Source organism: Panthera onca, chromosome A2 (genome assembly GCF_046562875.1).
Source record: "Panthera onca isolate mPanOnc1 chromosome A2, mPanOnc1 haplotype 2, whole genome shotgun sequence".
NCBI lineage: Eukaryota > Metazoa > Chordata > Mammalia > Carnivora > Felidae > Panthera > Panthera onca.
In genome coordinates, this window is record NC_138340.1 from 157228526 (window position 1) to 157250839 (window position 22314).

Below are 22314 nucleotides of genomic sequence, written 5' to 3' on the forward strand. Positions count from 1 at the left end.
AGGTAATCATCAGTGGTTGGGAATGATATTCACGGCATCCTACAACTTATATACCATAGTGTGGAGGCTGGATGTCAGAATAATTAAAGTGCCTTAGGTATTTGAGCATGTTTTCTTCATTCATTTAATCCTCACAACCACCCTGAAAGGTAGTCATTGTTAATCCCACTTTGAAGATGAGGCTTAGAGAGGGTGGCTCCAACACCAGGTTATAGCACATGCACCAGACAGAGCTTGGGAACTTACTGAAGTCTGCCTGCTCTAAAATCTGGGCCTTTTCCAGGTTATATGAATACTGAGTCCTGCAATGGGACCAGGTAGTTTATGACAATGGACCCAGTGTTTTTCAAATGAAATACTTTATAGAAGGTGAGGCTTCTTTTGCACATAAAGTGCAGTGCCACTGGCCTCAGAGCCAAGGCGCAATCGAGGCACTGAATGAAGCTGGTAGGAGAGTAGAAATCGCTCAGGGAACAGCCTACATGTGGCTTGGTCTTACGGGGCACGTGGAGGCTAGTGTTTTCTTAAAATAAAAATTTTTTTTAATGTTTATTCATTTCTGAGAGAGAGAGAGAGAGAGAGAACACAAACGGGAGAGGAGCAGAGACAGAGAATGGAGACACAGAATCCAAAGCACACTCCAGGCTCTGAGCTGTCAGCACAGAGCCCGATGTGGGGCTTGAACTCACAAACCATGAGATGGTGACCTGAGCCGAAGTCGGAAGCTTAACTGACTGAACCACCCAGGCGGCCCATGGAGGCTAGTGTTCTAAATGCAGATGATGACGCTTTGCTTTCCGGGCAGGAAACCAGGGCAGTGACTAGGAGGCTCATGTCCTGACAACTGTGGGTATTCTCACCCGGCTAAAAGTAGATCATCTGGTTTAATTACTTAGGGATATTATTTTTCTGATCATAAATTAGACTCTTCCTCTGATAAAAATGTGATTCATCTTGATAACAACCTGCGGATAGTTTACTCTTTTAGAAGGCTAAGAGGATCCCAGGATCGTATGTAGAATTTAATTTAGTAAGAAATATGCAAGTAATAAGATTAAGGTTAGCTTAATTCACACTCTTATGTTTAAATGAGGGTTTAAAAATAAATAAGATACTTTGGCAGAGTAACTAAATCCATAGGGGCTTTCCATCTGAACCTCGCTCAGCTGGTGATGGAAATAATCTCCCTTGAATTCTAATAGAATCATCTTGGTGTCTTGTATTGTCTAATACTTCTGAAATGTTTTGAAGATATTCTCTGCAGTACTACCTATAAGAACAAGAGTAGAGAAAGATCCAGATGCTCAACAGCAGGCAAATGATTAAATAAATATGGTGTATGCACTGCATTCTCATGAAGTGAATCAAATATAACTTTAAAGACTATATAGAATGAAAAATATTCGTGAGTAGAATTCAAACTAGCATGTATACTAAGAGGACAATGATGTAAAATTATGGATGAATGGGGAAAATAATATATGAAGACGAAAAGAGTTGTATTGTGAGTTTATGACATTACTTTTTAAAATGAAAATTAGGGGCGCCTGGGTGGCTCAGTCGGTTAAGCATCTAACTCTTAATTTTGGCTCAGGTCATGATCTCTTGGTTTGTGAGATCAAGCTCTGCACTGGGCTCCACAATGACAGCGGGGAGCTTGCTTGGGATTCTCTGTCTCCCTCTCTCTCTTCCCCTCCCTTGCTCATGCACGTGCTGTCTCTCTTTCAAAATAAATAAATAAACTTAAAAAAAAATTTTTTTAAATGAAATGAAAATTAAAAAAATAATAGATCCCACAATATTGAAAAAGTGGTTTAAAAGACCATCCATGAAGAAGAAACATAATTCAAAAGTATTGGCAATTGGCAATACACACACACACACACACACACATTTATATGTATATCAGAGATGTCAAAAAAATTGAACTAGGAGACTTAAATTTGGTTTTATATTTTTTGTTTATGTCATAGAATGGTGCATTGATAGATGTGGAAGATCTTTGACAGGACTTCTAAATTATTTTTCTTGTCTTTAATGTTCTTGTATGTGAAGTGATATTATGGCCTTCTCCTTTGATAATATTTTCTACACATAGCTATATTTTTTGAACAGAAGTGGGAACATACTGAACAACAGGTTAGTATCCTACTTTATTTCATTTCATAGTACCCCCTGAGAGGTTTTCTCCATGCCCTTTTCCCCATGCCTAAAACTATATTCTTGGAAATAGTTTTAATGGTTGGTTAATAATTCTATAATTTATTTAACTATACTACTCTTCCTTATTGCAAATAGTGCTGCATTGCATATCCTTGGACATGAATCTGATTGTCTCTGATTATTTTTTTTAAAGTGCTATTAAATAATCTATTTTTTCTCCTGAAACCAATACCACACTGTATGTTAACTAACTTAAATTTATTTTATTGTATTTTTTTATGTTTATTTATTTTGAGAGAGAGAGAGATAAAGAGAGAGAGATCATGAACGGGGGAGCAGTGGGGAGAGAGAGAGACAGAGATAAGCACAAGCAGGCTCCACAATGTCAGCGCAGAGCCCAGTGCAGGGCTTGAACCCACAAACTGTGAGATCATGACCAGAGCTGAAATCAATAGTCAAACATTCAATGGGCTGAGCCACCCAGGCGCCCATTAACTAACTTGAATTTAAATTAAAAAATAAAAATAAATAAAAATAAAAACGCTAGTTTTAAAGGTTTATTAAGGTCTAATTTACATAAAGTAAAAGCCACTCAATTTAGGTTTATAATTAAAAAAATTTTTTAATGTTTATTTTTGAGAGAGGAGAGAACGAGCAAGGGAGGGACAGAGACAGAGGGAGATAGAATCTGAAGCAGACTCCAGGCTCTGAGCTGTCAGCACAGAGCCTGATGTGGGGATGGAACTCACGAACTGCGAGATCATGACCTGAGCCTAAGTTGGATGCTCAACTGACTGAGCCACCCAGGGGCCCCAGATTTAGGTTTATAATTAATGAATGTGGATAAGTATATAGTTTAGCAACTGCAACAACATCAGGTGGGAGAAATATCCCTCAACGTCTACTTTTCAGCCTTGGCTACAAGAGAGTGAATATTAAAACTATGGGGAGAGGAGGAGAGGGTTCTTGTTTTCTCTTTTCCCATACTAACCTCAACGTATGCATTTAATCAGTATTTCATGCCTCTGTCTCTCTCCCTCACACACACACATGCACACGCTCAGCTCAGGAAAATCAGTATTGCCATCTTCAATCCATCTACACGTCTAAAATGACCCACCTAACATATGAGCAATGCTTTGCTATAGCTACCTGTAGAAGTAAAGACAGTCAATGATTGTGATGCAGTCTCACCTAGTTAACAACCAAAACTAAAAACCCACAATCTCCACAACAGAGTCTGCATGCTTGCCTTATTAACTCTGATTTCCCCTCAAGCATCAGTCTTCCAGTTGATTTTACACATGTGCATACACATATATGAGTGTGCACACACACACAACCGAGCTCCACCCGCAATTCAGAATCACTGATGATGAGAGATGATTTAGGTAGAGCCAAAGAAAAAAGAAGTATGGTTTTGATAGAGAAAAACATCTTTGAAGGCAAGTAAGGGGGGTTAGGTAGTTAAGAAAGAGAATTATGGCCAAGCCTTCCCTCCCTATTCCTTAGGATGAAGGTCATTGGTAAACTGAAATTTGATCAATTTGATCAATCACTATGCCCCAGAATAACCGTGTCTTTCCTCCTTGCACATATGGGGTTTTGTTTCAAATGTTCCATGCCAAGGAGAGGCCACAGCCCATGATCTGTATGTCTGTTCTAACCCTGCTGTGCCTTCCTCACCCAACCCTACTTTACCATGCTCCCACCAGTCAGAAATACCAGTGCTCTTTGCTCTAAGGATGCTGTGAGTTTTAATGTACAACAGGGTGTGGCCTGGTACACTTCTTCTACTCCTGGAACTACACCCGCCTCTACTCTCCCTCATTCATCCATCCAGTCACCAGACAACACGTGTTTACTGAGCATCTACAAACCTGCTTACGTCCAGCACTGTATGAGATGCTGGAGCATAGTGTGCACAGAACAGGCTGGTTAGTGCTCTTAAAGAACCTTCCATGTAGCCTGTCTCTGTACCCATCATCGGTGTCCCTCATTCTCCATCATCAGGTCTTTTGCCTGCAGACATAAAATCCTCCCCTAACTCTTAGACTTAGCACAAACAACATATTTCAAGCTAAACGTCAGGGAACATCATGGTCACTAAGAAGTTTCTCTGCTCAAAGAGCCAAGTGGTCTGGTCTTGGGAGGCAACAGCAATGGTCTGGTCTGAGTGCCTGGTCTGAGAAGGCAGGAACCCTCCTGTGCCTCAGGGTATTTTTAAAATCTGGTTGATTTAGGGTGAATCAATGCCTAAGTGCCAAGTTCTCTTCTGTTAGCCTGGGAGCAACCTAAAGACAAGAACCATGTCTGTTTTTGAACCTGCAACCAAATCCCCACCGGGGTAAATGCACTTACCTAACTAAGACTGGGATCTTGGGCATCTTCTTGGAGACTTTAAAGAAACTTGTGTCCCCTTTGTTGTCAGTGAAGTACACGCCGGCCACACTGGTCACGAGGTTGCCAGGGAACGTGAAAAGCACCCTTTCGTCATCGCCCTGGTTGGCCCAGTCCCAGGCCTGGCCTCCAATGAGCAAGCCCCCTCCACGTTTCATAAACTTGACCAACTTTTCTGTCATGGTTTCATTGTAGGCATCAATGCAGTAAACCCCCAGGGAGTCTTTCACTTCAGGCTCAATCTTCGCCTCTACCCCAGAACCCTCAAGGATTTTGGCCAGGGGTGCCAGGGACGGGTGTATGCCAATGGGAGCCCCAGGGGAAGAACAAAGCCAACCCACTGCATTGAGGAGAAAGGGAGTGAGCTGGGCTTCTACCAAGTAGTCCTCGTGGGACACCACCACCAGGCGGCCTCGGCCATAGGAAGAGGCAGCAATGAGGACCTGGCCCATGTCATTCACCATGACCGGAAAGGAGGCCTCTCCAATGAGAAGCAGTTCACATGGGATGGCATCTTCGGGGACATCCCAGCTGGTCACTCCATTCATAAGGGCCTCAAAGGCAGCAGAGGGAGTCGCCATGGCTGGATCGGCTTCTGTAGAGAGAAAATCAAAGACTCAGTTTGGGGAAGGACAGATAAACAAATAAATAAACAAGCCAAACAGTTCACTGCTCCCCCAGCTGGGGCAATTCTTCTGTCTATGCAGACGAGACTGACTCTATGAAATGACTCAGGGACTCACCAAGGGGGATCAAGGTATCCAATCCAGGAGAATGCATCGCACCCTGACCAGTCCTCCTAAACTCCTGTGGTTAAACTAAAAGAGCCCGGCACTTTTCTACCGCAGAAGGAAACAAACAGAAATGAAGGCAGAATTGTGTCCCCAAAGAGATACGTTCAAGTCCTAACTCCCGGTACCTGTGAATGCGACCTTCTTTGGAAATAGGGTCTTTGCAGGTACAATCCAGTTAAGATGAGGCCATACTGGATTTGAGCGGGCCCTAATTCAATGACTCACGTCCTTTAAGAAGAAATCTGGATGCAGACAAGACACACAGGGGAGAATGCTAAGAGATGGGAGTGATATATCTACACCAAGGGCGGCCAAAGGTTGCTGGTGAGCACTAGAAGCCAAGAGAGGGAGGCGAGGAGCAGATTTTCCTTCAGAACCTGCAGACCGAACCACCGTGCCAGTACCTTGACTTCAAACTTCTGTGCCCCCGGGACTGGGAGAGAATAGATTTCTGCCGTTTGAAGTCCCCCAGTTCGTGGGAATGTCTTACAGCAGCCACCGGAAACACACACACTGGTGCAGCATGCTGTCCCCACCCCACTCAGCTCCCACACCGATCTCACTAAGTGCAGCTCGGGGACCCCAGAATTTCAGTCTGGAAAGCCTGCGTCCTCTGAGAAGTGTCCTTGGTCACAGTCACAGCTGGAGAAGAGGAAAGCGGAAGTCCTCTGTGGCTTGAATCCAGAAGCGGAATGTATGCAACACATTATGAAACGATGGCCAATTCTCACTTGTGCCCAGACACCGTGGAGACGGGTGTGTATGTCTGTGGCTGTGGCCTCGCATAAATCCTCTGCTGCTTCCCTGTGAGCTCCCTGCTCGGGATGTGCTACAGTCTGACCTCCACTATGGGCACGGCACTGGAGCGATCCCCTCAAGAGCAGATGTGTTTTCATCATCAGGACACCGAGGGCTTGCCGTTCTCACTGCCCACCCGGTGGCACCGGACAGTGCCGGTCCCCGAGGCTGTCACCACCAGTAACGTTACCGCCTGGGCCAAGTGCAACATCTTCAACCTGCTGACCCATTTACTTTCCAGCCTTCTCTTACCTCTTCTGAAAAGTCCCAGGTTTTTAGTCTTAGGCCCGTAACCTCTTTTCTTTCTGTTTCCCTTGTCAGAGAATATTCTCACTCTGAAGGCAATATGGCAAAGCGGCTCCAAGCCCGGGCTCTGGAGGTAGGCTACCAGGACTTGAATCTCAGCTGTTCGCTTACTGACTGTGAGATGGGCAGCACATTTCCGTCCTCATTTCCTCATTCATTAAGAAGGGATAAGAGTATCTACCACATCAGGTTGTCCCAAGGATTAAAGGAAGTAACAGGTTAAGTGCCTTTCAATTACTTATTTCATATATATATATATACCTGTATATATACACACTCATATATATATACCTATATATATATATATATATATATATATATATAGGTATATATATATATACACATATATACACTTATATATGTATATACACATGTATGTTTGCTTATAATTATTTGGTTAAGGGTAAGCTATTTAACTTGCCAACGTGCATAATAGAGAATTCTTACAAAGTGAACAACAAGCAAACCTAATGTTAGAATTTACAAATACTGGACTAAGCATTTAATGATTTTTTTTTAAGTTTATTTATTTTGAAAGAGAGATGATGGGGGGAGGAGCAGAGACAGAGGGAGAGAGAGACAACTCCAAGCAGGCTCCATGCTGCCAGAGCACAGAGTCCGACGCGGGGCTGGGTCTCACGAACCATGAGATTGTGATGTGCGCCGATGCCAAGGGTTGGATGCGTAACCAACTGGGACACCCAGGTGCCCCTAATGATTCTGATTTTACAGTTTTCACATTTTGGGGCCAATGCTGACACTAAAACTAACGATGACTACGTTTAGTTCTCAGATATTTCCACGGGCCTTTGAAAAGGTCCAAGGCACAGACAAAAAGGCCCTGGTTCTGAGGTAACGAATAAACCCAAGATCCCTCCTGAAGGAGCACGTTCTACCATTTGCAGAGGTCTCTAAAACTAAAGAAGTACTAAATTTATTCTTTTCCCTTTAAACTAGCTCCTCTTAGGCAAATTATGTGAGCTTAGTGGCCCTAGTTGTTAAGGAGACATCTACCTCAGAGAAGCTTTGAGACCACAGAATCAGCAAGTGATTGGTTGCCAAGGGCTTGTGCCTTCTCCGTTCTTCCCGGTGTCCACAAATAGCCAGGACGGCAAACCACACAGGCACAGTTGTGTCCCTTCTCTCTCCTGTCCCGTATCCAGCTGGTCACAGTCCTGTCAAGGTCATCGTTCATGGTTTCCAAACACACTGCCAGTAACCTAGTTCGGGTGCTCGGTAATTCATTCCTCGACTGAAGTGATCCAGTTTCTAAGTCACCAGGGTCTTGTTCTGGCCTCTGTTCTCCTAAAGCTACAGATCACATTAGTTCCCAGAAGAGAACCCCCGCCTGGAGCTTCGCCTTTTCCTATGGGGTTAAATCTGACACCTTTATCCTGGGGTTTAAGGTCTCCGGGGCGGGCTGCTCCTTCCATTTTCCAGCCATGTCTCCGGCCACTCTGCAGTTTCCAGAACACTTGGCATCCCTGGACATACCCTGCTGTCATTTTAGATTCTCTTTCCTTCCTGTTCCCTCTCCCACATCTTTCTATCTGCTGAAATCCTATCCTTTTAAGAGAAGATATTCACAGAAGAGGACATTTAAGTGGCCAATTAGTCTATGAAAATGTGCTCAATCTCACTTTCAGGCAATTCACGATAGGATGCATGATGCTGCCCACAAGATTGTCAAAAAAGGGAGATGGTGAGGGAGAAAGGGAGGGAGGAGGAGGAGAAGGCGGAGAAGGTGAAGGCAGACAATAATGCCCAATGTCCAAAAGGCTAAGCAGACACTACTGCAATTTGCCGGACGGGCCAAGAAGCTGAGAGCGATCTGACAGATTGCTTTGTCAACAGAGTGGCAGCTCCGTTTCAGGGCCGAGCCTGTCCCCAGACCAGCAATCCCTCTTCTGATTACCCTGCTTACAGAAATAAGAGCAGCATTACAGATATATGTACAAGGATGCTCGCTGCCATACGAAACTATGAATGGAGACGGATAAATGCAAACCTAGGAGATAAATGACAAAGGATGTTTTCTGGAACCATCTGTGACTCCTGTGGGTGCAGCTCTCTACCCTAAAGCACACCTACCCTACTTCCACAAACTGTGGCACCCCACAGCCCATTATGGCAACATAAGACACCAGGGCGCAGCCCCCAGGCAGCCACCCATACATGCCCCACCCGGAAAGAGCTGCCCGTCAGATCCCTCCTCTGGGGGCCCTTGTCGCTGCCAGTTGCGGATCCTCCAAAAATGCTCAGGGCAGGGAACTCACATTTTTCTCTCACTAGCTGTCTTTCCAGCTAGTTCGTGGGAGAAGAACTATCTGTGGAAAAGTGACAAAGACACAGGCAGATGGCCTCGACACCTGAAAAGGAGGGGACCAGAATGAAGAGGGCTCTTCCTGTGGAGTTGCCTCCTTCTACCTGTCTCCTGGGCTGGACGAGTGGCCCGAGGTGAGTGGGGTTTGGTGGGGACACTCAAGCTGGCGTCCTCTCTGTCCTGCATCACGAGTGGGGACTTGAGTGCAGCCTCAGCTTTATACCAACACTGTGTGTGTGGCAAGCCAGCTTTTGAGAGGGAGAATGTCTGAATAAAGTATGATCATGTATATTGTAGAATATCCCATCACTGTTACAAAGAATGCGTTAAATTTTGCACGTACGTAGAATACCCTAGGTGTGTTTTATTTTTTTATTTTTTTTTTTTTTATTTTTTTTTTAAATTTTTTTTCAACGTTTTTTATTTATTTTTGGGACAGAGAGAGACAGAGCATGAACGGGGGAGGGGCAGAGAGAGAGGGAGACACAGAATCGGAAACAGGCTCCAGGCTCCGAGCCATCAGCCCAGAGCCTGACGCGGGGCTCGAACTCACGGACCGCGAGATCGTGACCTGGCTGAAGTCGGACGCTTAACCGACTGCGCCACCCAGGCGCCCCCCTAGGTGTGTTTTAAATGAAACTTTCAAATCACTGTATGCAGGACACACACCCGTTTTTGTATGAGTGAAAATAGTAATCGTTTTAGTAGTAGTAATGACACTACACTGCTTCCCAGGCTCCAGACGTTACTGGAAGTGCTTTACATCAGTTCCTTGATCCTAACAATACACCTGTGAGGTATGTACTATCACTAGCTCCATTTTATAGGTGGGCAAAACCAAAAAATGTGATGGTCAGAGAATGTGTTACTTGCTCAAGTCACACAGGTGTGAGCGGTGGGACCCAGGATTCAAACCTGGGGAATCTTATCCTGGAGTCCACACTTGTAAATACCGGAAATAGATAAGCCTCTTAAGTACCAGGATTTTATATACGATAAAAAAAAAAAATCTATGGAGGCCACATTTCAGCATGCGAACATTCACTGCATCAGGAAGGGACGAGGCGCACAAGTCTGCATCCTTTGAACTGCTGTGTGTATCACAGTGAAAAATAACACAGATAATAGAACTTCAAGCAAACATTAAATGAATGAGTATACACATCATTGGCCTGCTCAACCGATCATCTCTCACTCATTCTAAAATGTCTTTGTTCATCTCCCAGTCGGTTGAGCATTTACCCACCAAGAAATCTGATTTCCTCCTCTGTGGGGTTCCTTGAACTTTGCAGCTGGTTCTGTTCCCACTTTAACCAGTCATATCCAGGACTGCAGCACTTGACTGTTAAACGAAATGCTTCCTGTTTATGCCCAAATCCCTGTTTGCTCTCCTAGCTTGGGGAACGCAGATGGACACGGCCTGGGGGAATCCCTTTTATTTCTCTAAGTTCTTCATCCTCCATTCTCCTTCCATGGCTCCTGCTTTCTCTCCTTTGGGCCAACTCTGGCCTCTGAGCTTGCTGGAACCCAAGGCACCCATAAAGCAGAAAGTACCTCAGGCACAACTTGTAACTCTACAAATCCCTCCCCCTACCACAAAGAGGCCTCATGCTACCTAAATGGTGTTTTCCTGTACGAGCTGTATTTGGAAGGGAAGGAGGGTAGTGGGCTGGTCTTGGATAACGTGCCACATCCTGCATTATGGTTCGATTTCAAATCCCCAAAGCAGGATACGTGTCTGAAATCAGGGGATATGTTTGATTCTTTGGATTCCCCAGGAGAATGAAGACGTACTCCATGGATGGGTGACTGGGAGATGGATGTGGGTATCAAGGGCAGGCCTAGGATCACTTCTCCAGCAAATAGCTACCTTGGCCTTGATGAATGAGTAATACCACAGACATCCAGTCCTATAGGTCTTCCCTTCTCCATGCCATTTTCTTCCACGAGCCCCTGTTTCTTTTTCCCTGTATACATCCAATATCCTTTCCAGTGTCTGTCAACTAAACTAGAGTTGGGGTGGGTTCCCCCTTCTTTTGCATTCTGTCCTACATACTTACAGATCAATCTTGTTTTTCACTTAAAAGTGGTTTCATTGGGGCACCTGAGTGGTTCAGTAGGCTGAGCATTTGACTTCGGCTCAGGTCAGGATCTCATGATTCATGAGTTCAAGCCTCACACCTGGAGCCTGCTTCAGATTCTGGGTCTCCCTCTCTCGCTGCCCCTCCCCCACACACTCTCTCTCTCAAAAAAGTAAACATTAAAATTTTTTTAATGGTAAGGAATATGTAATGTGTGTGGAAGGACACAGATGGTAAAACAAGTTAAAAAATTAAACATTCCTACATAGCTACTACCCAGCTTAAAAAACAGACCATTACCAGTTTTTGAAGGCCTCCTCGTGGCCCTGTCCCATCCCTCCCCCATTCCCTAAAAAGCACGATTCAAAATGCTGTTTTCTATTCCCCTGTTCCTATCTCACTACATTCCCTTAATTCCTGAGTTCCCCTGGGGCTCTCTTTCCCTCACTCATATTTGCTCAGTTCTCTCACCAGGAAACTCCCAGGAGAAGGCATCACGCAGGAGCCCCAGAGTGGTGACCGGCCTGCCTCCGAGAGCAGAGGGTTCTATCAAAGGGACAACGTGCAAGACAGGCCATTCTCAACCTCGAGGGGTTGTTGATACCTTCTTCTGGTGTGGGATCCTCTCCGTTAACCTCCAGGCTCCCACCCCAGCCAGACTATCCTACGCAGGCCCAGAGCCAGTAGGCAAAGAGCTTGGCGGTGACGTCAGAGGAGGAAGGGAGAGGGGCTGGGATGGGGGAGGACACCATGGGGAGGAGGGGAGCGAGGCGGAAAAGCTCTGCCTGGCAGGGAATGGCTCCAGACCCGCTGGCACGGTTGGGGTGAGGTAGGGGTACACAGACAGACCACTGGCCCTTCCTGCACTTACATGAGCCCGCGCGCGCGTACACACACACACACACACACACACACACACACACACACCCACCCACCAGCCTCCAGCGGGCCGGTGAGAGTGGGCAAGGGAGCTCAGTCCCCGAGCCAGTGTTTGCAAAGATCAAAGGGCAGTAAGACAGAAGTGATGCTCTGTCACCAGCCACCTGTGTGACCCCGCGCGAGCCCTGCCTCCTCCCTGGGCTGCGGCATTCTCCTCCGACGCAGCTGCGGACGAGATGCTGTGCTCCCGGCTCGGGCCTGCGCGTCTCGACGACACAAAGCACGCAAACACAAACATCAGATGTCAGAGCCCGGAGAGGGGCAGCACTGCGGCAGCGGCGACGCGGCGCCCAGGCCAGAGAACATCACCAGCAGGGGCGCGGACACGGTCAGCGAGAGGCCCGTCCCCGGCCTGGGAGCCCCCCGGCCCCGCGGCGGGCCGCTGCCGCAGGTCCGCCCGCGCCCCCATCGCGCCCCCTCGGCCTCCGGCACCGCCCTCCCCGGAGCCGGGCCGAGGCCACCGCCGGCCGCCCCTCCTGCGCTTTCGCAGAGGGCCACTCACCAGGTCGCCCTGCGACTTCCACGGGGACAGCCGGAGGGGGCAGGGCTGGGCGCAGAGGGGACGCGCGGTGCTGCGGGGAAGGGGCTTCCCTGCGGGCGGCGCCGGGCAGGCTGGCGAGCGGGCACCGGGAGGAGGGGTTCCCGAGGAGTCTCCTCCTCCCCACTTCCTCCCGGGCGCGACCGCCAGCCCGAGGGGCGGCGCTTGGCAGGGGACAGCGCTTCTTTGTGTCGCCGGCCCAGTGGGCTCGGCGCTGCGACGGCCCCCCACCCTGGCAGAGTGGACGGGATTAGGGACATAAACTCTACTCGTTACCCAGGGCAAGGCTGAATAAATGATAGGGTATCAGTTCTTAGGAGGAGCTTAGATCTCCATTTGGTTGGGGGGAATGTACTTGACGCACTGCCAAGGGGAAAATAAAAACTGTAGGAAGCTGTTGACAATGCTTTCGTTTTTATAGTAAAAACTAGCCTTTTATGTATTCGTATTGCGGTGGGAGAAGGCACGCTGCGTCTCTACCTGTTAATACCGTTTGCCCTGAGGAACAGCGGAGGGCAACTTTCCTAGAGCTCTGCATTGTTACATACGTTACTTCTGTAAGTGAAAAATGAGATGATGTTGCAGACAGACAATAGGCAGCCAGAGTTTATGCATCTGGGTCCATTTCCGTTCCTATTTCTACCTCGAACTCGTTTCCAGTAACCAGCTGACTGTTGCTCCTCACTTCGTCTGGAGCCTTCACCTCCCTCAGGTGCTAGCTAGTTCCAGCATGTGAAGTGCAGGGTGGCGCAGCGGTTAGAAACTCAAGGCTGTCACCAGATGCCCTGGATTCAGATCGCGGTGCTACACTTCACAGGCTGAGTGGCTTCCCCAGAGTTACTCTGCACTTCAGTTTTACCTGTACACCGGGGATGATGAAATTAGTATATTACAGATCTCTTACAAGGCTTAAATTAGGTGAGTGAATACTTACAACGTTCTTAGATCAGTAAGACTGTACCAGTGCTTCTTAAGTAAAATAAATATTCAAGTTGTGCTAAGATTCAATTCTTCGTGTTTCAGGAAAATGCATCCAAGTCATATTTCCTTTCGGCACCTCCCTTCAACCCCCTTTCCAATTTCCTTTCTTCTTTAAATCCTTCCCCAAACCGAATCATATCAGCAAGAGCCAACAGGGGGATGTGGGTAGGTGAGCTCAGTGGCATAAAACATGGAACGCAGGGAACAGAAACCAAGAGAACCTCAATTCAGGCTCCTGCCCAGTGAAGGACCACCTGTGTGAAAGTGAGCAGGCAGATCCTTTACCTCCTACAGGGGTCAGGGCTCCCAGATGATAAAGGAGGAGGGCTGGAAACTTGCTAAGTCCCTTTCCAGTCTGAAATGCCACGACTAGAAGCACCGCAAGGCAAAACCCCCAAATACTGAGTTTCACGAAAAATGTTAAGGGGCAAAACAAAAACGCACATATTGCTTACATAAAGATAAATACAATAAAAGTACAAAAACATACATGAGAAGGACAGAATATAACAACATCTGAGGATGGACACGAGATTTGGTGGAGTAAGGATTTTCACTGTCAGGTTTTGTTTCTTAGAAGGAGGGGACACACACACACACACACACACACACACACACACACACACGGCGGAGTAGGGGAGACCAAGTGCGCTGAAGCAAAGGTAATAAAAAATGTTCGCATCTGATAATTCTGTTATGTAATTGTCTGTACCTATCTGCAGTTTTGGAACATTTCATTATGAGAAGTGTTTTTAAAAGGCATAAATTCCTGGAGAACAAGAATGAAGCACGAAAGAAATAAGAGCCAGAGTGGTAGAAAAGGAGCAGAACCAGACACAGGGATGGAGAGACCGCAGGGAATCCTCTTTGGAAGCCATCCGCCTCCTTAGGCCCGAGCGGTCTCAGGCCCAAAGCCCGACTACCTTCGCAGCCAGGCAGGCGCCCCCTCCCCCGCGCTCCCCGGGACCCCGGGCGGGTCCGTCCTTCTCCCCCCTCCCCCGCCCCCCGGGCCGCGCGGGCTTGATCGGTGGGCCTGATCGGTGCGCCGGGGGGGCCTGCCCCGGTTCTAGAAACGTCTTTGGACGAGACTCACCCGTTATCCAGCAGTTTGCACACCGGGCTACTTCGGAGGGGGAAGGGACTCCTCTGCAGAGACGTGACAAGGAGACAGGGCAATCAGCCTGCGGATTTGGTAATTGGTGGAGGTGGGGGCGGGAGGCGTGTGGGGGGAGACTGGCTGCAGTGCGGAGAGGGGCTGGGGGGGGGGGGGCGTGCATCCCGGGAGCTGATTGGCGGCTGCGGCAGTGGGGGGGGGGGGTGGGCGGAGCCTGGCCGGCCGCCCCCAGACCTCAGAGGCCCTGCTTTGTGTCGGGTTCTGGGAGAGGATGCAGCCACGAATGCTGGAAGGTGTCCCGGCAGGGCTCCGGGAGTGCGGCAGGGCGATTAAAAAAATAATAAATCCGTGAGACTATTTACCAACAAGGGAGGGTTGGTAAATATAAATTTGCATGTAAGACAAGGATGAGTTAAATCTACATATATGTGCCAGGAGTTGGGCTGTAGCTATATTCATATTTTTAATGAACATTTAACATGGTAGTAAGTGGAGAGCTTGCATTTTTGTACGAAAAACTTTTAAAATATATATGCTTATATAAACACAGGAATTACATGGAAAACACATTAAAATATTAGAATCCGTTCAGACAGTTAAGAGTAGATTACTTTTAAGTATCTTTACTTCACACCCCTCTTTAACATTTCAATGGTGATATGTGTCATTTTGTGATAAAAAAACGATACATTTAATCAACTACAATAGATAAAAAGATCCTTGCTCAAGTAGCTGGTAGCGACGCCTCTATAAATCTGATTTCTCCCTGTGTGGGGGATTCTTGAACTTTGTTCTTCGTCCTGTCTCATTTCAGTCAAGAAAGAGTGGGATATAACGGGTGACTTTTGAGCGGGGACTGGACCCTATGGCCCTGTCTTGAATCCATGGTGAGCTCAACATGAGAAGCTGGGGGAAAACCACCTGTCCCTTTTATGGCTGCCGGTCCCAAGGACCTGAAAGATTGGTGTGGCCTCTGCACATTCGCCTGTTTCCTCACCCTTCACCCCTCACTGCACTGGCCCCTGTTCTCTGGGTGCCTAAGGAGAAGGTGTCCCTGGCCAAACTTCTCAGGAAGCGACCATGAAACAGCTTTCTCCCCTCCTGCAAAACAGTGTCCAGGCTGGACCTTCCACAGGAATGCGGACTCAGTGGTAAAGGGGATAGATTACTACATCCTGTATTCCTTCACGGTTTCATTACCACTCACCACACTAGAGGAAACATAAGTCTAGACCTATGTTTTCTTCTTCTTCAGATTCTCCACTTCATGTGGCCATAAACCGGTACTTCGTAATGTCCACTTGACGGATGGATGGACAAGATACATGAATGTGAGGTCAGCCTATCATTTTCTTCCTATATCTGCTAAAACTTCAGCTAGTTCTAGCCTCTCTCTCTTTCAGACTGCACATTACCAGCTCGGTTTTAAATCCTATATCCTTCCTTATTTATACTTTCTCTAGCGTTTCTGTTTTTCTTTCCAGTTTCTACCTCGAGTAACAGAAATTGCCAGGAAATCCTGAAAGTACTGAAATAAATTTGGAGATGTTACGTTCTGTAAATACTCGGCTACATTGGGATGAATAAACAATTTGTTAAAAATCCATACTGTAAAATATTATGGAGTTCTAAAAAGGATGAGCTCAAGTTATACCTTGAATGCTTCCAATATATACTTTCAGTGAAAATTTTGTAATGCTCCTTTTGTGTATTTATGTTTATCTAGCAGGAAAAATAAGGACATATTTGGCTACCTCAAGAAGTGGGGCGGGTTGGCCAGTAATTTTTTTCTTTAGACATTTTGTATTTTTAAAATGTTACAAAAATAATTTTGAATAAAAACAGGACTACTCAGTAATACCACTCTTAGGTATATACATATACCCAAGATGTATATATATGTCACCAAAAGACATGCACTAGAATATTCAAAGCAGCACCACCCATAATAATCTAAAACTTGTGGCTAGTCAAATGCTACCCTCCCTGCTTTCTGACCCCTAGTGCTGTCCTGGCATTATCTTCTATTATAAGTGTCTTAAAAATGACCAGCAAATACTGAGAATTTATTTTCAAAAGCTCTTTAAAGGAAATTCTAAAGGATGTATCTCAAGAAGAAATAAAATAATATTAGATAAATTATCTAAAATGTAAGACAAAATGGTAAGAGACTTCTAAATCTGGCGTTGAGAGGATACCTTATTTGGAACCATACTTCCACTGAAAATTCACAGCAATAGATGTTGGACAAAATATAGGAAACAATGGAAGACTTTGAAGAGCAAACAACACAGGGAGAACTTGAGAAGCTACAGTCCCAAGGGAAGAAAAACACAGGACATGAGTTCCACATCTGCTGTGGCTTTTTGGTTTAGGACAGTTTCCAGTTCACAATGCATTTCACGAGCTGAAAGTGTCAATCTTACTGGTTCAGGATTCTCAAACCAACTGAACCCAAAGGGCAACATTTCAGACAAGAAGTCCCTGAGAAGTGAATGTAAAAATCTATGTACAAGTTCCCCTTAATTTGTCCCTGGCTGACTGACTTTCAAGCTCTGCACACACAGGGATAGACCCCCCACCTTCCCCCCCGCCAAAAACTTGTTGAAAATAGAGGCTAACATGCTAAATAGTTGAGCTGTCAATTCAGTAATTGTACTTCTCTGGGAACAAAGCAGTAGAGGACAAGTCCCACAGAAGTAAGTGATTCTTATCAACACTCTGCTTTCAGTTGAGAAAATCCATGGCGTATCAATAAGAATGGCACCTTAGGAGTAAGCATTAAGGGTGGGTAAAGGAAAAACTACAAATGTACCAGTTTTAAGAAAGCTTAAATCTCAACTTTGATAGTATGAAAGTAATCTTCTGGTACTTTATCTGTTCCCCATCCCCCCAAAAGTCCTCTTTGACAAACAATAACATCAACCATAACTTTATAATTTTTCATTCATGATGTCCTGCACCCCATCAAAAATTTAGAGGGAGGGTAAAAATCAGAAGACATGGCCAAGAACTCAAAAGAAACAACAAATAATAGAAATAGACTCACAGGTGGCTTGGACATTTGCATTCTTAGGGACTTACTTTAAAATAACTGTGATCCAATGGAGTACTAACGTGGCAATGAGAAAGAATGAAATATGGCCTTTTGTAGCAACGTGGATGGAACTGGAGAGTGTGATGCTAAGTGAAATAAGCCATACAGAGAAAGACAGATACCATATGTTTTCACTCTTATGTGGATCCTGAGAAACTTAACAGAAACCCATGAGGGAGGGGAAGGAAAAAAAACAAAAAGAGATTAGAGTGGGAGAGAGCCAAAGCATAAGAGACTCTTAAAAACTGAGAACAAACTGAGGGTTGATGGGGGGTGGGAGGGAGGGGAGGGTAGGTGATTGGGCATTGAAGAGGGCATATTTTGGGATGAGCACTGGATGTTGTATGGAAACCAATTTGACAATAAATTTCATATATTAAAAAATAAATAAATAAATAAATAAATAAATAAAATAACCGTGATCAATATGTTAAAAAATTACAGAAGCCAGGTTGGAGGATTTCAGTATAGAATTAAAACTCATATATAGAAAACTATAAAAGCTCCATCAAAAAACTGTTAGAACTAATAAATGAATTCAGCATATTCAGTATGGTTTCAGGAAACATAATCAACATATAAAAATTAGTTATGTTTTTCTATACTAACAGTGAAGTATCTGTAAAGGAAAGTAAGAAAACAACCCCATTTACAATAGCATTAAAAACAATAAAATACTTAACCAATTTAACCAAGGAGGTAAAAGATCTGTACACTGATAACTATAAAACGTTGAAGAAAAAAGTTGAAGACACAAATAAATGAAACGATATTCCATGTTCATAGATTGGAAGAATTAAGGTTAAAATGTCCATACCAACCAAAATTATCTATTAATTTAATATAATCCCTATCAAAATTCCAATGGCATTTTTTCACAAAAATAGAAAAAAATTCCAAAATTTGTATGAACCATAAAAGAACTCAAGTTTCTAAAGCCATCTTCAGCAAGAAGAATAAAATTTGAGGCATAAAATGCCTGATTTCAAACTATACTACAAAGCTACAGTAATCAAAATACTATGGTACTTGCATAAAAACATATAGGCCAATGGAAAAAAGTAGAGAGCCCAGAAATAGGCCCATACATTTGTATCCAACTCACTGTCAACAAAGGTACAAAGAACACACAATGGGGAAAGAATAGACTCTTCAATAAATGGTATTGAAATAACTGTATACCCACATGCAAAAAAATGAAATTAGGCTATTATCTCGTACCATATACGAAAATCAACTCAAAATGCATTAAAGACTTAAAATTGTAAAGCTACTAGAAGTAAACATAGGGAAGAAAGTTCTTGACATTGATCTGGGCAATAAATGTTTATATGACCCCAAAAGGGATCCAGAGCAACAGGCAACAAGAGCAAAAATAAACAAGTGGGACTACTTCAAACTGAAAAGCATCTCCACAGCAAAGGAAACAATCAGCAGAGTGAAGGGACAACTTATGGAATCGGAGAAAATATTTGTAAACCATACATCCCCAACAAGGGGTTAATATCCAAAATACGTAAGGAATTCAAGCAACTAAATAGTAAATGGTCCAATTAAAAAATGAGCACAGGACGTAAGTGGACATTTCTCAAAGGAAGACATACAAATGGCCAATAGGTATATGAAAAGGCACACAAGTCCACTAATCATCAGGGAAATACAAATCTAAACCATGACATATCACCTCATAACCTGTTAGAAGAGCCACTATCAAAAAGATAAAAAGTGTTGGTGAGGATATGGAGAAAAGGAAAGACTTGTGCGCCGTTGGTGTGAATGCATTTTGGTATAGCCATTATGGGAAATAGCATGGATGTTCCTTCTAAAATTAAAAGCAGAACTACCTGCGTGCTTGGATGGCTCAGTCAGTTAAGCGTCCAGCTCTTGTTTTTGGCACAGGTCATGATCTCATGGTTGTGAGATTGAGCCCTGCATCAATCAGGCTCTCAGCTGGGCATAGAGCCTGCTTAAAATTATTTCTCTCTCCCTCTCCCTTTGTCCCGCTTCCCTGCTCTCTCTCTCTCTCTCTAAAATAAAAAAAAAATGAAAAAAAAAATAGAACTACCATATTATCCAGGAATCCAACTTTTAGGTATATATTCAAAGGAAATGAAATCAATATCTAGAAGTGATATTTGCACGTCCATGGTCACTGCAGCATTATTCGCAGTAACCGAGGTATGGAAAAAACTTAAGTGTCTAGCAAATGAATGAATGGATAAATAAATTGTTGTATGAGTATACAGTGGAATTTATTTAGCCATAAAAAAGAAGAAAATCTGGCCATTTGTGGCAACACGGATGAAACTTGAATGCATTATGTTAAGTTTTGAAATAATTCAAGGCAAATACTATATGATCTCGTATGTGGAATCTAACATAGTCGAACTCAGAAGCAGAAAGTAGCATAGTGGTTACTAGAATGTGGGAGGTGGGGGAAATGGGGAGATATATAGGTCAAAGGTTGCAAAGTTTCAGATATGTAAGATAAATAAGTTCTGGAGATCTAATGTATAGTACAGTGTCTATAGTTAATAACATTGTATATATACTTGAAATTTGCTAAAAAAAATAGATCTCAGTTGTTCTCATACACACAAAAAAGGTAAACTATGTGTGGTGATCAGTGTATTAATTAGCATGTGTGGTAATCATTTAATAATTATACATATCACATTGTACATCTTTTATATATGCAAATTTTATCTCTCAGTTCTACCTCAATAAATGTTATGAATTAAATGTATCATACAACTAAGTTATAAAATTTAGGAATTTTGGAGTATTCCTAAAACATTCAAACTAAAATGTTACAACATGTAATTTCCAAATAAGAGGAGCAGTAAAATGGGGACACAAAGGAGTAAAAGAGGGGAGAGGAATAAAAGAGACAGACAAAGCATAAAAAATAATAAACAAATAAAATTACAGAAATAAATCTATTTGCACTACTAATCACAATAAATATAACTGGAATAAATTATTCAGTGGTACTTATTTTTTATTTTTTTATTATTTTATTTTTTTTATTTTATTATTTTATTTTTTATTTTATTTATTACTTATTTTTTAAATGTTTATTCATTTTTGAGAACGAGAACATGAGCAGGGGAGGGGCAGAGGGAGATGGGGACAGAGGATCTGAAGCAGGCTCTGTGCTGACAGCAGTGGGCCTGATGCAGGGCTTGAACTCATGAACCATGAAATCATGACCTGAGTTGAAGTTGGAAGCTCAACCAACTGAGCCACCCAAATGCCCTGTCAAACAATAATTTTAAAACCCAGCATTTAAAAAATACAAATAAGTTCATGATATATATCCTTGAAACAGATTCAGAAATATTTAAAGCCACAGGATGAAAGAAAGATAAATCTTCCTTGGAAGTAAACACCAATCAGGGTAAACACTAATCAGAGAAACCTTGATTGATTGATTTAAATCTTTATTTATTTTTGAGACAAAGACAGTGTGTGAGCAGGGGAGGAGCAGAGAGAGAGAGGTAGACACAGAATCGGAAGCAGGCTCCAGGCTCTGAGCTGTCAGCACAGAGTCCGATGTGGGGCTCGAACTCACGAGCTGTGAGATCATGACCTGAGCTGAAGTCGGACACTCAACCAACTGAGCCACCCAGGCGCCCCAGAGAAACCTTGATTTGATACCTGAGCAAATTAAGCATTTAAAACAAAAAGCATTAATAGGTAGCCACAATATTGAATCCCTACATTATGATAAAATTTTCAATTTACTCCAATTCACTAGTAACATAGCCTCAAAATATATGAAGTAAAAATATACAGATCTATAATGATAAATTTCAAAATCTACCATCAGAGTAAGAGATTTTAACATACGTATTTTTGTAATTGATAATTTAAACAGACAAAAATTGGTAACGATATGGAAGATCTGGATTGCATAATTAATGCACTTGTTTTAAAGGTATATATAGGACATTATATAATTAGAAACTACACATTATTTTCAAGCACACAGATGAAACTCACTGTGTGGTAGGTTATAAAACTAGCTTCAAGAAATCAAAAGCACTTGATATTGTACATTCTCTGACTACATTATGAATTAGGCAACATTTACTGCAAGATAAATCAAAGAATCTTCATGTGAATAACTGAAAATTAAAGTACACTGTCCAAAAAATTGCATGGCTTAAATAAGAAACCATAATCAAAATTATAGATACTTAAAGCTACATGATAGCAAAATATTCATATCAAAACTTGTGAGAGACAGCTAAGCAGTGACAAAATTTTATAGTTTTAAGAGCTTAACAAGCTAAGCATATACCTTAAAAGCTTAGAAAATAAGGGGCGCCTGGATGACTCAGTTGGTTAAGTGACCAACTTTTGATTTTGGCTCTGGTCATGATCTCACTTTTCGTGGGATCACGCCCTGTAGGGCTCTGTGCTGACAGCATGGAGCCTGCTTGGGATTCTCTCTCTGCCCCTCCCCCAATCACATGCATATTCTCTCTCTCTCTCTCAAAAGTAAATAAATAAATATATTTTTTAAAAGCTTAGAAAATAAATAAAAATTCAAAGAATCAAGAAGTACTAATAAAATAATTAATGAAAAAAACCCCTAAGGGCTGTGTGTGTGTGTGTGTGTGTGTGTGTGAGTGTGTGTGTGTAAGTATCTGAAAGAGCTAATAAAGTAGTCCAAATTCTGACAAAGTTAGTCAAAATAAAATGAGAAAATATATACACACATTAATAATGAAAAAATGGGTCAGAATAATAGGTGATGAAACTGTTTAAACAG

General features: G+C 43.5%; 1 protein-coding gene across 4 annotated transcripts in view; it reads right to left on the reverse strand.

The window, feature by feature from the left end:
• The window catches only part of TCAF1 (TRPM8 channel associated factor 1), a 53811-nt gene that overhangs the window by 26540 nt on the left and 4957 nt on the right, over nucleotides 1–22314 (reverse strand). The window contains exons 1-2 of one of the 4 annotated variants that reach the window (XM_078438329.1): nucleotides 14417–14552; nucleotides 4525–5158 (exon numbers count right to left, since the gene is read on the reverse strand). In XM_078438329.1, coding sequence (XP_078294455.1) covers nucleotides 4525–5144 — 620 coding nt within the window. In that variant the 5' untranslated portion in view covers nucleotides 5145–5158; nucleotides 14417–14552. Of the gene's footprint in view, nucleotides 1–4524; nucleotides 5159–12306; nucleotides 12459–14416; nucleotides 14553–22314 lie in introns of those variants that run through there. The other 3 variants (XM_060633352.3, XM_060633351.3, XM_060633353.3) reach the window with 3 other exon arrangements.